The sequence below is a fragment of the Eupeodes corollae genome, chromosome 1 (genome assembly GCF_945859685.1).
Source record: "Eupeodes corollae chromosome 1, idEupCoro1.1, whole genome shotgun sequence".
In the NCBI taxonomy this organism is placed as follows: domain Eukaryota; kingdom Metazoa; phylum Arthropoda; class Insecta; order Diptera; family Syrphidae; genus Eupeodes; species Eupeodes corollae.
Window position 1 is genome coordinate 143,540,243 of NC_079147.1, and position 16,368 is coordinate 143,556,610.

Genomic DNA, 16,368 nt, shown 5'->3' on the forward strand with positions numbered 1-16,368 from the left:
AAAATCTATTATAAGTATGCGATTGTGGCACTATCCTGTTGAACCGACATGTCGTCCATCTTAATGTCTTCCGATTCGAGCCAAAAATGCTCGGCCGCGATATTTTCGACACTACAACTAACCCTATCTCTCACTGATACGGCAACATCACACAACGTATCGATAGTGTGACATTTTTGCACCTGTTTACCTTTTTTTAACTATCAAATTTTTGGTAAAACGATAAAATTATAATTTATTATATTGGATTTTCCAATTAGTGGGTTTATTTTAATAATCAGAAAAAAATAGTATTTTTTAAGAGAATTCGAATGATTATTGCATTGCTAAGTAAAGATTATTTTATAAGCAATCTTTAAGGTCTTATTTATGTATACTTTATTTTTACGTGGTTAAAAATGTAGAACCTGAGGTGTGTAATTACAAAATATGGTTGCTAATTTGTACTTTTGTGTGTATGTTCCCAGTTAAATAAATTAACTCAGCTTGTAAACGAACAAACTCGACTTCTGACGATACAGGTTAATCTGTACACTACAGATTTGTTTCTTATCTTTGATCCTAATAAATACATAATCAATGTATTACCGCCTGTAGGCATATCAGACCATTATATCTCATCAGCAAATTTCTCATGTCAAAAGAAATTGATATAGAAAAAACTCCTTGGAGAACCGTTTGGCAATAGTAAACAGTCTCAACAAATTATTCTGGAACTTTAACTGATCACTATGCTTCTTCGATACTGGCGTGGATGATGAATGGAATGAGAATTTTTATCCCGAATAGCGAAAAATCTATCATACCCGTTATTGTAAAGCCAACCCCTATAAGTTTAAACAAGGTACACTAAATAAAACTGGTACTGGTGACCAGATTTCCCGCTAAATTTATCCAGAAAAAGTGGTATTTAGATTCCCACCAGGCGTCCAGGAGATTTTTCGAAGAATTAATGGTAAAATACACCAGAATTCTGGTAAAATATACCAGAAATATTTGTTTTCCTGAATTTTGGTGAAATATACTATTAATATTTTGTTTCCTGGTAAAAATGTACTAGAATTCTGGTAGAATATATAAGATTATAAGGAATATCATTTTTTCTGATAAAAATGTACCACAATTCTGGTATATTGTATTCTAATAATTGTATTCTTACTACTTAAAAAAACGCATAGAACATAAGTAATATTCCTAAAGAAAATATTCACATTAACATCGTTTCTAATATGTCCAAGAAAAATTCTAAATTTCCTTAAACTAAATCATCGGAAGCGCACCGTAGCTTACGACTATTTGGCTAGAAGGTCCTGATAGATATAATGTACTAACATTTTGATGGTGAAATGCTCCAGAAGACTGGTTTTTATCTAAGAGGAAAATATAATAAAATTCCTGGTTTTATTTACCAGAAAAAAGAAAATTTTAAACTCCCATTATTTCTGATAATAAGTACCAGAAGACTTGTTTTATCTATCCGAAAAAAAATATACCAGACAGTAAAATTCCTGGTTTTATTTTCCAAATAAAAGATAATTTTTAGACTCTCAGTATTTCAGAAGTACCCGTGTCATGATGGTTAGCGCGATGAACTGTCATGCGAAAGGTCTTGGGTTCGATCCATGCCTGTGCCACTTAAAGTTTTTTCACGGGTACTGACTCTTGCGAGGAATTGACAAATTCTCCAAGAGTAGTTCTTGTCATGAAAAGTGCTTTCAGATCGGCTTAAAAATGTAGGTCCTTTCCATCCCTGACAACAGTACTCGCACACAGGAATGGTTGAGAGTTGCCAGTCACTAGGCCCTAGTTCTCAAACGAACTGTTGCGCCACCCAATTATAAGTACCAGAAGACTGGTTTTATCTACCAGGAAAAATATGCAAAAAAAAATAAATTTCCTGGTCGTATTTACTAGATTCCAGATAATCTTCATTTTACTAGGAAAAAATACTTTAATTTAATTTAATACCAGAAAATGTTCTGTCAAAAAATTTACCAGGAAACCAGATTTCTGGTAAATAAACCAGATTTCTTTTTACCAGGAAATCTGTAGTTATTTACCATGAAATCTGGAATATTTTAGCACATTTTTTCCTGTTTTTTTCTACCAGTAAATTTGGTTAAAAAAAATTCTCCTGGTTCTTGTTAAATTGTACCAGATTTCTGGTTTTTTGGTTTTTACCATGAAATCTGGAGTTATTTACCACAACATCTGGACTAATGTACCAGTTTTTAGCTGGTATTTTCTACCAGATATTGCCTACCAAAAAAAGTTTTGAGTGTCGAAAAACAGGCAACATATTCGATGAACCAAATTTTTACATGATCAGAAATTACGGAAAAAATACTTTAATGTCCTTAAGGTTGTAAAAATGTCTGATCATTTGTAAGAAACGTACGAAATACCACGTCATTCTCGGTTCCAAAGCTTGTCCACAGTGCAACTCAATATGCAAGCTCAATTGATAAAGACTATTTGCTTGCCCCACAGTTTGCAGTTGTTTCGACGCTACCAGAGAGTGTCAAGAGTCCCCCCGTTCTAGAGAAAGAAAATTTTTTAATGGAACGAATGTTCTTGCGCATTCGTTCAGTTGCAAAAGTATTAAAGAAATCGCCTTGCCCTGATAGTATCCTACCTATTATTTTGAAGAAGTATTCTTCAATGCTAACAAAAACCAAATCTTAAGTTTAAAGTTCCCATTAACCCTACTTTGCAAGTTACCTTTCTAGCGGATGGAAAACAGCATTTGTACAGTCTTTGCCATAAAATTCAAATCCTCTTCCCCCTTAAACTATCGTCCCTTCTTTCCAATGTTATGGAAATGTTTGAAAGCTTCCTTTCGGAAAAAGTAAGAAAGTTGTTAAAACGTTAAAACAATTCAGACTTAATACTCGCACTTCCAGGAATGCTCACTATTGACCTCAATTTCGAACGAACTGTCAAATATAGTGGTTCTTTTTCAACTGCACATCAAGAATGTAGAATGTTTTACCCAACTCAGTTTTTCCCTATCATTTTCACATTCAAAACTTTGAGACAAATGTTCACTGGTATATCTTCTCTAAAATCATTCCCTATTTTCCTAAGTCTGAGGGTATTATTAACCCCTTGAGTGCCCTAAATGTTTATCTACACTAATATTATAAATAGGAAAGATTTGTAATTTTGTATTGTTGTATGTAACGAAAATAGTACTGGACCGATTTTAATAATTCTTTTTTTCATTATTATTGACTAATACGCTTCGAAGAGTATTAATGATATGCCAAAAAAATGTTGCACAATATTTTAGATTGCAAGCCATAAATACATATGTAAATACATTAACAAAGGAAGAGATCAAACAACTTTCAGTGTCAGAAATGCTCACGATGAAGTTGAAAATTATTTGGACGGCCGGTACATAAGTCAGAGTGTTTTTATACTGCTTCATCATGTATGTATGTGGCTCAACATTAAAACCAACTATTTTTTTTTTAGTTCCCGATGGCACGGGTAAAACCTTTCTCGCTAATTTCGTATTGTAAAAAGTACGATTATCTGGAAGAAAAGCACTGACAGTGGCATCGTCAGGAATTGCTGCAACCCTATTAAATGATGGAGAACGGCTCACTATACCGTTGGTTGCTTCTTCAGATCGACAGTCTGTAGGTTCAATTCGTACAAATGGTCCACTGGGAAAGCTCTTACAGGACACGTCGCTGCCATATAGCTCATATAGGAGCAGTGAACATCACATTAAAAGATATAAGAAACTCATGCAATATGATTGGTGGCGTAACTTTGGTTTTCGCTGGAGACTTTCGCCAAACTCTGCCAGTTGTAACAATAGGTACACGTGCCAACGTTATTAAACATGCCTCAAATCACCACCTTTGTGCTTTTCCCACGGGCAATTGTACGTGGCACTTTCTCGTGTAGGATCTCCTGAAAATCAATACGTTTTGTTGCTACCTACAAATACCACAGCAAACATAGTGTACAGGGAGGCTTTAAGATAAGCATACAATTTTTTTTTTCTAATTTTGTATTTCATGGTCGTTTTAATAAACATGCTTATAACTTAAATATCTGTACCTATTTATGTCTACCCGTGCGAAGCCGGGACGGGCCGCTAGTCCTTAACAATAAATTAGTAATTAGGACTTTTTTCCAAGATGTTTGATGATGTTCTCAAAAAAAAAAATAATATTAGTTTACATGAATTTTATTTATCACGCTAATTTAATAAATTATTTACGGTCATTTAAAATTATTGTTATTCTGTTCGTCAATAAAATTAAAAAATATATTAGTGCTATATAAAGGATTTGTAAATATATTTTTTTTTTCTAAAACCGATTGTTTTAATTTTCTATATTTCTGTTTTTTTTAACAAAAGGGTTTAGGGTGTTATGTGCTTTGAGTGAACAACAAAAAAAAGAAGTGCACTTCGTATCTGAGTTTTAACTTAAAACGCAGCAACTACAACAACACTCAAGGCCTTAAAATATTCGCAACATATATCAAAACAATTATCAATTAAATTTGTATCAATAATTTTTTTTTTTTTTAATATTAGTAAAAAGTAAGAAATACATTTATTTTTTTAAATTATGTATCAAAAATGACTCACTCATAGGTATAATTTAGTAAAAACTATAGTAACTAAGCTTTCGACTCAGCAAAGATTTTTCTTTATAAATTAAGTCGTCATCAACATGCTGTTAAAAAATAGCTAATTGTGTAACATTCTGCTTTGATTTTCGTTAATTTCTTTGTTATTATTTAAAATCTCACCAAAAGCAATTTCTTACGCGTCTGATTTAAGTATTTTTTTTTGTCATCTCACAATCATCCATACAAAACTTAAAAAAAAAAAGAAATACACCTCAACACCTACAAAGCACAAAAAAAAAATTAAAAAAAAAACATAGTTCTAAAAAGGACATTAATCTATACTTACTTGTTTGATTTTTCAGGTATTTTGGAGGTAATAGCTTTTTTTATAACGCGCTTAGCCAAGCGAATCAATGTATTATTTAAAAAAAAAAAAAAAAAAAAACGGGAAAATTGTTATAATTTTAATATAACCAAGAAAAAAGTAGCTTTATAGTTATTATTGTTTAAAAACAAAACTTACAATTACTAATTTTTAAGAAAATATTAACATTATTTAAGTTTTTTTTATTAATTTTATTTTTTGCTATTATATTTAAATTCACTTAAGATCATTTTCATTAATTTCAATCAATTCACTTCAGTTTTAATTTATTTTCCATTCTGTTGCGTTTGGTTTCATTCTAATTTAATTTTTCTATCGCTTCTGTTATGTAAAATAAAAAAAATAATACAACCTTCTTTCGTTATCAAAACCACCTCTAATATCCCTTTTAATAAAATCTAACAAACAAACTACTAAAAAAGAATCACTTAGCATAAAACCTCCCCGCTCCCAAAAAAAAAAAAAAAAAATCTGCCTTGAATCATGCTTGCGACTCTGAAATTGTGATCTTGACCTTGGTCCTTGATGTGTGGCTGATTATATATTATGTTAAGTGCATGAAGTGTAATCTATACATTTTTTAAATTGTTGAAAAATTGGTGCATCTTGCTTTTGATTTGCTTGATAAAATTATTGTAGGTAGTGTTCTTTCCATCCGTTTTATTGCCTCACTGTATATCTGCTATGATCTTGCTGTGCGAGAAGCTTGCGCTTTATATAAATACTTTGCTTTATATCTACAGCTTTATTTGTGCATCTTGGCGAAAATATATTTAATTCGTTACATAAATATATATATATGAATCTATACAGCATGAAATGCATTTTTGTTGGAATTATAGTTTTGTCTTGTTGCATCCTTATTTGTCCCAAATTGAGAAAAAAATATGCAAATTAAAAAAAAGAGAAAAAATTACCTATATCCTTGAGAAAAAAAAATGAAATTACTTTAAGATCTAAACAACCCCATTATTATGAATTACAACCTATTTATTAACCAGTATATCGAAATATATATTTAAAAATGATTTATTATATTTTCAAACTAATGTTTTAATGTGTATGTATGACAATGTAGGAATACAGCGTGCAGTTAACATTTCGAGAACAATGGACTGACGAACGTCTAAAATTCGATGACATCCAAGGTAAGAAATTTAAGATTTTGAATACCACACCTAAGTGGCGACGGCTTTAGATCTTTTCGCCAAAAACCATTACGCCCTAATCCTTAAATTAAATTATCACAAAGCCCAAAAACATAAAAAAAAAACAAAGTTGCCATTTTGTCCAAAATAATTTTTAAGAAATAGGCATGGACCTTGTGACATTTGTTTTATGCATAATAACGATTGTGATTACTATCTTATCTCCCAACGACACACAACCCAAATGACATAAAGCCCAGAAAGTGAAGCGTTCCTTCAAAATATTATTGGCTCAAAACCACCAAGGTTGCAAATTTCAAAATTGGTTTTATGACAAAAAAAATTGAAAGCTAAAATGATGACTTTTAGCTTAGGTATACTGTTCTACAATTTGTACATTAATAAACTTTGACAGGTCAGCGCACAGAATTCTTTACTTTATTAGAAATATTTTTTAATATTAAAAATCTTATAGAAACCATCAATTCGGGAACGTTTTTCTAAGTTTGATAAAATCAACAAGAATAAAACAAAGCATATAATTTAAGCTTATACAGTAGTATACTTAGAAGTTCGTTTGTTTTGATTTTAAAATTTTTTTTATATTGCAATGACTGGTTATTTTAGAGTAGATTATAGTAATGTTCGTGGGCTAAGATCGAATTTTCTGTCTGTATACATCCACATCAATTCTAACAGACCAGCTGTTTTGGCATTGAGTGAAACCCAAGTAGGTGAAGATTCCGATCCTGCTGAATTTTTTATTCATGGGTATCGCTTATTGCCATTATTCTTCTCACACCATGGTCTCGCCATATATATAAGGAATGATGTTGCATATCAACTTTTACCACAATACGGTCATTGTACCAACTCCCTTTTTAATTTCATGTGGTTAAAACTTTCCGTGAATAAGCACATCATTCACTATTGTTTTCTTTATCGGAGCCCAAACCTGGACAGAGTTTCAACTTCTCAGGAATTTGATGCTCTGTCTGACTCCATACAAAGAATTGTCTCCCTGTATCCTCACACTGAAATCGTTATTACGGGCGATTTCAATGTTCACAATTCTTCGTGGCTTCGCCATTCGGGCCAGACAACGCCCGAAGGAATGTGTGCTGAGATTTTTGCTGAGTTTAACCATCTTACTCAGCTTGTCAATGAGCCTACTCGAATATCAGACGTTAACGGCCGAGCAGAAAATACCCTTGACTTGTTTCTCACTTCTGATCCTGATAAGTACACAATCAGTGTATTGACGCCTCTAGGCACAACGGACCATAGTGTTATATCTGCTAATTTCTCGTGTTAAACAAATCCAGTTAAAGAAAGAGCTCCAAAGAGAACCGTTTGGCAGTACGAGAAAGCCAACTGGGACGGTCTCAATAATTTTTTCAGGATCTTTAACTGGTCGCTATGCTTCCTCGATAGCGACGTAGACTCCAGTGCAGATATGATTTCTAGTATGATTCATTTGGGAATGGAAACGTTTATCCCGAATAGGGTTAAAAGTATTACACCCAAGGATAAATCATGGTTCGATTCGAGCTGCAAAGAGGTTATCAAGGAGAAAGAGGTGAGCTTCCGGTGTTTTAAAGCCAACCCAACTGAGGAAAACCGGAAAAAGTTTAAGCAAGCCAGGAAGGCCTGCAACGCCTATATTCGAAGGACCAAATTTTTACATGACCAAAAATTACGGCGAAAAATACTGCAATGTCCCAAAGGCAGTAAGAATTTTTGGTCATTTGTAAAAAACATGAGGAATTCTTCCTCTTCCTCGGTTCCTACACTTGTTGTCAATGACACTCCTTTAGTTAGCTCTATTGATAAAGCTAACTTATTTGCAAGGCAGTTCGCCGAAAATTCCACCTTACCAGATAGTGTCATGACTCCTCCAGTTCTTGAACGCATAAATGATTCTATGGGACCAATCTTTTTTCGTACTCGAACTGTGGCGAGAGTTCTTAAAGATCTCAACATTCATAAATCCGCTGGCCCAGATGGTATCCCCGCTATTATTCTGAAGAGGTGTTCTTCCACGCTAGCAAAACCACTGCGTAAGCTTTTCCATCTATCCTATTCTTCTGGGCTCGTTCCGAGTAGTTGGAAAACTGCATTTGTTCAGCCAATTCCAAAAAAAGGCGAATCTTCTTCTCCCACAAATTACCGACCGATAGCACTAACGTCCCTTCTTTCTAAGGTCATGGAAACGCTGATTAATTATCTGCTTAAGAAATATCTTGAGGAACGGAAGCTTCTTAATGACCGGCAATACGGCTTTCGTAGCAATAGGTCCACTGGTGATCTCATGGTTCATCTCACCGAACAGTGGAACAGATCTTTACATCGTTTTGGAGAAAGTAAGATTATTGCACTTGATATTTCAAAGGCATTTGATAAAGTTTGGCATCTTGCTCTCTTATCGAAAATGCGTGCTTTCGGTATCGACGAATCTCTTCTTCGTTGGATTAGAAATTTTCTTTCGAACCGTTCAATACAAGTTGTTTTGAAACGCTTAAAATAAACGCTGGTGTGCCTCAGGGCTCCGTTTTGTCTCCGACCCTCTTCCTCATTTTTATAAATGATCTCCTGTCCGCTACTTCTAATCCAATACATTGTTTCGCTGACGATAGCACTCTTAGCTTTTCATATTCGTTTCCAGACTCACAACCCTCCTCTTCAGATGTGGAACTGCAACGGCAAAATATGATTAGCTCATTAAATTCCGACCTACACAGCATTGTACAATGGGGAATAAGAAATCGTGTGGAATTTAATGCTTCGAAAACGCAATGCTGTCTTGCATCGTTAAAGCGAGATAAACCGTCTTTGCCACTATCTATGAGTGCCACTTGCATCAACGAAACGGAAAATCTTGACATCCTCGGAATGTGCATCAGCAACCATCTTTTGTAGAGCGATCAAATACGTGATGTTGCCCAAAATGCCGTCTGATCTGGCTACAATCCAAAAAACCTATATACGTCCGAAACTGGAATATAACTCTCCTCTCTGGGCTGGTGCTCCAGTAACTTATTTAAGCCTCTTGGACAGTATTCAAAAAACTTTTAAAATGATTGGTGATATTAACATCATCAACTCGTTTACATCACTCGAACATCGACGCCTCACACTTTTTTACAGTTATTTTAACGGACTATGCTCTAGTGAAATAGCCAGTTGCATTCCTCCCCTTAAACAATTTAACCGTAATACCCGCGCTTCTAGGAATGCCCATCAGTTTACCCTTGAGCCCAACTTCGGACGTACTATGAAGTACAGAGATTCTTTTTTTAGCCGTACTACGCGAATGTGGAACGCCTTGACACGCTCTATCTTTCCCTGTCATTGCAATGTTCAGAAATTTAAAACCAATGTACACCGACACCTCCTATCCAACCCTTCCCTCTTTTCCTAATGCTCACACTGTGTCTTTGGCATATTAAAGGTATGAAAAACCCTTTTAGTGTTTGCTAATTATAAAAAAAAAAAAAAAAAAAAATTCAGCATTTCACATCTTGCTCTACATATTAGTGATATTTCTTTCACACTGTAACGGTCATTAAAGTAATTCTTTTCGTTGAGATCATAGTTAAGCCCTGAATAAATAATTCTATTAATTGATTGTAAGGGGCTTCATCTCTACGTTTTTTCCGATTTCGCAATGTGTTATGGATGTCTGTAGCGGTTGTATGGTAGTGAAACTCGGAAATCTGAGCGGCTCTCAGATCTTTCCATGATCGAAACGTTCTTGGCCGCAAAAATAACTTGGCCGTACCTTTAAGGAGTCTTTTGAAATAAATGAAAGCCTCTGACTCACTCAGATGGTAAGTGACCATAGCATCCTCGACGTTTTCAATCCACATACTAATAGGGTAATTGTCGTCGCCACTAAATAATGGTAAGGACTCTTCGATATCACGTGACGAATGTGCTCTACCGTGCTGGAACTCACGAATAGGGCTGTTAGTGCTGAGTTCAGCCAAACGTTTTTCCAACGCAGCGATTTCTTCCTTTTTCTTGACTAAATCACGGAGTTTTTCAAGACGTTGTGACACAGCGTCATCCTCGTCCTCATGTGCACCATCACAACTTGCCTCACTTTCCTGGTCAACTATAGGGAACAGATTTTCAATATGCTCAGGTTCAAACGAATCAATGGCTTCATTTAAACGGGCCTTAAGTGAAGTCTTGGTACCATGTGTGCTTAAATTCATCTGGACAAGCTTTTCTTTAAGGATTTGCACAGAAGAGTTTTCCAAAAAACTCAAAACACGAGCCATTGCATTTGCATCCATGTTTGGAAAAATTTTACGATCAAATTTTAGGAAAAAACATTTTTTTTAGTAAATTTTCTTTAATTTATCGTAAGAAATGCAACCACTATTCAATTAAATGAGGAACTTTGTCCCACTTCTGATTTATTATAAGGCTTTTCTTTATGAGAATAAGAAACAAAACGTATTAACTTGAACCAAATTTCTTTATTACTAATGAAAAATATTATTTTGATTACATGGAAACATATCGTAAGAGATGAAGCCTCTCACATGATGATTTTGCTTTTTCAATGTTTTGGGTACGATCTTGTGAGTCGGATATTTCCAGAAGATTATAGCATTGTTGCTTCAGAAGTGCTAGATTTGTGTATTGTATATTTAGGTCTATTTCACATTTTTCTGCCAATGAAATCCAATAATTAATCGAATCTAATTTATGGTCAAAAGTTAACTTAACAAGAATATTTGGAAATCTGTTCGATGGGTAACAGAGAACTTTATGTATATAATCAAAATGTAACTTTAGAGTAAAATGAAATATATTTGAAAGGCCTGTTTCAAGCATGAGTATACATAATTAGGGGTATTTGAGGGAAGGTGGAATAACTTTTTCAGAAAGAAACGTATAACACATAACTTAGAGCATAACACTTTAAAAAATTTTATACTTAGCTGAGAGTGGTATTTCATTTTTACTAATGATATCCTTCCAAGAGGCGTTGATAAGGTTTTTTGAGGCTTTTAATTTGTTTTCAAAATGTTGGAGAATTATACCAAGGTAGCTGTTTTTCGTTCGCGGTTTTGATACCTAAATTGACGAAAAACTTTATTTAGAACACCTGCAAAGTGCATCCTCATCAATTGTCATCAACTTAAAACTATTTTTGTAAAGAAATGACTCCGGAAGCTATCGGCACCATTTTTAAAGCTAGAGTTGAGATCCTTAATCTCAACTTTGTCCCCCATAGAACGGACCTCTCACAAATTTGCACTCTGCAATAGAAGAGATGTGGAGGATATAAAATATTTCATATCAGTTTGTCCAATATTACAAGAAATACGACGGCTATATTTCCAAGTGAGTTTTTTGTCTATGGACCATTATATTGACAACGACTGACGTTTGACACCGAATGGCTGGCTTTACTTAACATTTTTTTTGGATCGATTATCGATATGTTCACTGAATTGACTTGTGTGGTTTTGGACAAACTATTTTTGCATTTTTATAGTTAAAAATAAAACCACATTTTGTATAAAAGTTAAATACCTTAAATGTTTTAATTATATTTTAGACTTGTTGTTTTAAATTATTGCGCGTTCCCGAAATGATTTATATTGTTTGATAAATACACAAAACAGGTTAGTTTTAGTATTTTATTCATTTTTTTCAATTAAGTCAAGATTAAAGGCATTAAATTGCTTGTAAAGCCAGTTCTGCACCTTGGTGATTTTGTTAAAAAGACCAAATAAAATATAATGTTACTTAAATCCATTTAGAAATACCATAAAGCCCAATTTGGGCAATATGAAACTGATATTGGGCTTTGTGGCATTTATTCCGAAAACGTTTTTGGGCAAAATTATATTTTTACAATTTAAGCTTTATTTTATTGAAATATAAGACCAAACGCTTCTTTTTATTTGAAATGTCATAAAACCCAAAAAAGGTTTAACGTTCACCCTCGCTTTGAATTGTTAAGAACTTTGTCAGATAAGAACGATGCGAAATATTGTGAACACTAAATTAACAATACCTACTAGCGTATTAATCAATTCTTACCCAACAGACTTCTCCATCAAGCTCGGTCGTCCTTAGCTAGATGTCTCCAGTTTAAGTTTGTTTGAAGTCACTTTCCACTTGCACGATCCACCTGTTAGGCGGTCTTCCTCTACGACCGACGTTGCACTGTTGGCGTGGATTCGATGACTCCGGGTTGGAGCATTGGTTTCCATGCGCTCTACGTGATCCAGTCATCTCAGTCGTTGGACTTTTACCCTTCTGGCTACGTCGTCGGTGTACAGCCCATAAAGCTCGTTGTTCCATCTTCTCTTGCACTCATCTTCTTTGACCCTAGATCACGATAAGAACTTCTCTCGAAACAAGTCAAGGTGCTTTCAAACGTTTTTTACATAGTCCGTGCTTTTGCATCGTTTAGCAGGAAGGGGATGATGAGGGCCTTATGTAGAGACACTTTGGTTGCTAGGGAGAGAACTTTACTACTCAATTTCTTTTTTAGCGCTTAGAAATTGTTTGTTTTATCTCATCGATGATGTTGTTTTCTGCATTCATGGGGTATCCTAGGTAGAAAAAAGTCCTTAACTTCCTCTAAATTACGTTCGTCGATTGTTTGACGTTTTAACCGAGACGTCTTCGTCGTGCTTTGTATTGCCCGCTAAGTACGTTCTTACCGCCTCTGCCTCAATACACACAACAATGTGAATTCTTCATGGTCATCGTACACAAACAGACGAGTTTGGAAGGGTTGTTAAAACTAGACATGGATCTATACAGCTCGTCCCTGTAGACGCTGTCATATGCGGCCTTAAAATCGATAAAAACGTCGATGTTTACAATGGGCCTAGCAGTTCACTTTTTACGGCAGAGAAGATTTTGTAGGCGATGTTATATAAAATGATGCCTCAATTTTTGGAACAGTTTAGAGGGTCTCCTTTTTCAGTACCAGGAAAAACATACTGAGGTTCGATTAATCGGGCATGGTTTCTTCCGACTAGACTTTACAGATAAGTTTGTGGAAGCTCGTTTGCAAATTATCTTCAGCTGCTTTGAAAAGCTCTTCAATGAGACTATTAGCTCTAGGGGCTTTGTTAGACTTCAGCGTTCCTGCTTTGCAGCCTTCGGTTCGAGGTTTATATACAGTTTAATAACGTTTCACCTGTTTATACAACTTTCGAGATTCATTCCTGTCTTGGAATTAATGTATCTTTGCAACGAAGCCATTGGCTCTCGATTCATTGTGTTTGTAGCAGAGAATTTCGAAAGGGGTTACTAGTGACGGTCGGGGAAGATTCTTGCGATTGTAGCTATTCGACGTTGCTTTGGCTCTAGAAACCCGGTGTGCTACCTTGGCTAAAACAGGTAGTAGTCTGAGTCGATGTTAGCTCCTCGGAAAGTTCGGACATTGATGATGCAGGAAGTGTGTGTAGTTTCGATAGTAACATTGTCATTCTAGTTGACGCTAAATTGATCTGGAGAACTCCAAGTTCCTTTGTGGATAATGAGGTGTAGAAAAGGCGTACTGGCTACTATGACGTTTTGCCTTGGAGCAAAATTGAACAGCGTAAAGGCTTTATCGGAAGTTTTGTCGTACAGGCTGTTTTTTCCGATTATTCCACCAAAGATGTTGTTCCTTCCTAGCTTGGCAATAAAATCACCAAGGAAAATTGTAATATCGTAGCTAAAACATTGCTCATAAGATTTCGTCCAAGAGCTTGAAGAACATATCCTTGGTATTGTCATTCTTTTCGTCTGTGGGGACACACACAATAGGCTTATGTTAACGAGTTCAGCCCTGATTCGGATGATTATGAAGTGCTCCTTGATGCACCTATGGCTCAAAACTTATTGCCTAAGTCTGACTCCAATGACCACCTATAGCTCAAGACTTGTTGCCTAAGTCTAGCTCCAATGACAAAGCCTCATCGAAATAAGCGTTGTTGTTTTTCTCAATAGCAGTCACAATAGTAAATCTCGAAGTTTTTCAACTGTTTTTAAACAGACGACCCATCGCAATTTCCTAAATGGTGGTGATGTCTGCTTTAAAGCAGTCTGGGTCCTCTGACATTAAATTCAATGTGCATAATTTAATTGTTCTTACTTACTGTTGAAAAGCTGCGGAAACAAATTGTTTGCACAACTTGTCAACAATAAGTCGTTGTTGGTGCTTCGCAACTGGGTTTTCTGTATGTGATCAGGAAGTCACCCTGGCGTACGACCTTCATTCTGAAGGACCAGCTTCTTTATTTAAATCCAAGCGCAAGAGCTGGCATAATCACTCCTTACAGTCCTGAGCTGTAAATATGTCGAAGTAGCAGTGTGGGGTATTTACTAATTAGTTCAACCTAACTGGGACTACAGACGACAACGTTGGTTCCAACTTCCTCCGTTGCCGTCGGGATAAAGGGGGTTGCCTTAGTGGAAACACCTCTCCCCTACTCACTCGTTTGCTTCCCCCAACAATTTTCCACTGGGTTTGGCACCAAATCTCCAGTTGAGGTATGCACCACCGCGGGATAGTTAAAGCAGAAGCTGTAGACGCTTGTGGATTCTAGAATGGCCATGTCTACCATTTGGCTCAAAGAAAACGTGATATCAACATCTGATATCCGTATTTTCTCCGACAGCCAGGCCGCTATCAAATCTCTGGACTCAGTCTCTACAAACTCTATAACAGTCCATAACTGTCGATCATCTCTAATGGAGATGGCGCAACAGTTTAATATTAACCTTTGCTGGGTGCCGGGCCATAGAGACATTCCAGGTAACTGTAAGGCAGATGAACTCGCCAGGAACGGTACAGTACAACCCATCCTACCACGTTTGGCAAGTACTGGCATACCAATCGCTACTTGTAAACTGCTACTAATGCAAGACGCTGTGAGGAGGGCAGGCACCAGGTGGACCAACATCACCACATGTCAAGCCACAAAAAACATCTGGCCAACACTGGATTTAAAACGTTCAAGGTGCTTGCTCTCTCTAAGCAGATCGCATATAAGCTCGATAATAGGTGTCATAACCGGACACTGTCTAATAGGAAAGCACGCCATGAGACTAGGCGTATTCTCAAATGACTTTTGCAGAAGCTGTATGGACGAGGAAGAGGAAGAAACGGTTCTTCATCTTCTCTGCACATGCCCTGCTCTAGCTCGAAAACGCAAGAATTACCTAGGAGAATTCTTCTTTAACGATCTAAACGATCTAAATCATATCGGGATAATCAGCCTCTCACGTTTCGTAAGAGACTCTAACTGGTTCCATTGAGCTTAGGAGGAAGCCTCAAGATTCATGTGGTATCACAATGGGCCATTAAACTGGCCTAAGTGTGTCCGTTCCATCTTGGACAGCCACTATAACCTAACCTAACCTAACCATTTGAAAGCTTGTTTTTAGTAACACTAAACCTAACTTTGACTTAAAAATCCAAATTTTACTTTTTTCCTTTTTTTTATTTACAAAACCCGATATTTCAAGACCTGCATTAATGTTTCAAGAAATGAGCTTGTATTTGAAGATATCTTTTTAAATTCACAATTGCTGTACTAGAATCATCACACTGCCCTTGAAAACTATTGACATATTTTGATATTTCAAAACCTCCATTCATATAATCTCCACACCTGCCTTGAAATCTCTATTCGACTACAATTCAATTGACACTCGTGCAGAAGTGAGATAATGACTCTTCATTTCAATTGAAATTGATAGTTTATGACTTAAAAGATGGAGAACGTGCTTAGGGGAACGAACAAAAATTTTGAATGTTCCAAAAAAAAATCTTTTTTCTTGGACTTAATACTACTTACTTAAGTTGACGCTATATGTAGTCCGAGACAGGCCTTTGCGTAATGTTAATATTTGGTCAATGGTGGATTTTTCTTATCTGAAGCTAAACTAATATCAACTTATCAGGTTTTTGAGGAACGGCTTCAGACGATCACATAATACGGCAAAAATTATCTTAAACACAATGTTTAGGAGACTAATGCCTCTGTAGTTGGTGCAATTCAAAGGAGCTCCTATCTTGAGTATTAGGCAAATTATGCTGAGATTCCACTCAACAGGCATGATTTCCTGCGACTGTATTTTGCAGATGAGTAAGTGCATACTCCCTACCAAGACATCGCCTGCTGCTTTGAATAATTCGGCAGCGAAGCCGTTAGCTCTAGTAGCTTTGTTGGCCTTCAGTTTTGATATAGCTATCTTCACCTC

At 35.7% G+C, this 16,368-nt stretch overlaps 1 protein-coding gene across 15 annotated transcripts in view; it reads left to right on the forward strand.

Moving 5' to 3' along the window:
- LOC129953677 (glutamate-gated chloride channel) overlaps positions 1-16,368 on the forward strand; it is a 240,227-nt gene that overhangs the window by 186,075 nt on the left and 37,784 nt on the right. For all 15 annotated transcript variants that reach the window (XM_056067373.1, XM_056045850.1, XM_056067454.1 and 12 more), the window contains one exon: positions 6,063-6,132. In XM_056067373.1, coding sequence (XP_055923348.1) covers positions 6,063-6,132 — 70 coding nt within the window. The remainder of the gene's footprint in view (positions 1-6,062; positions 6,133-16,368) is intronic.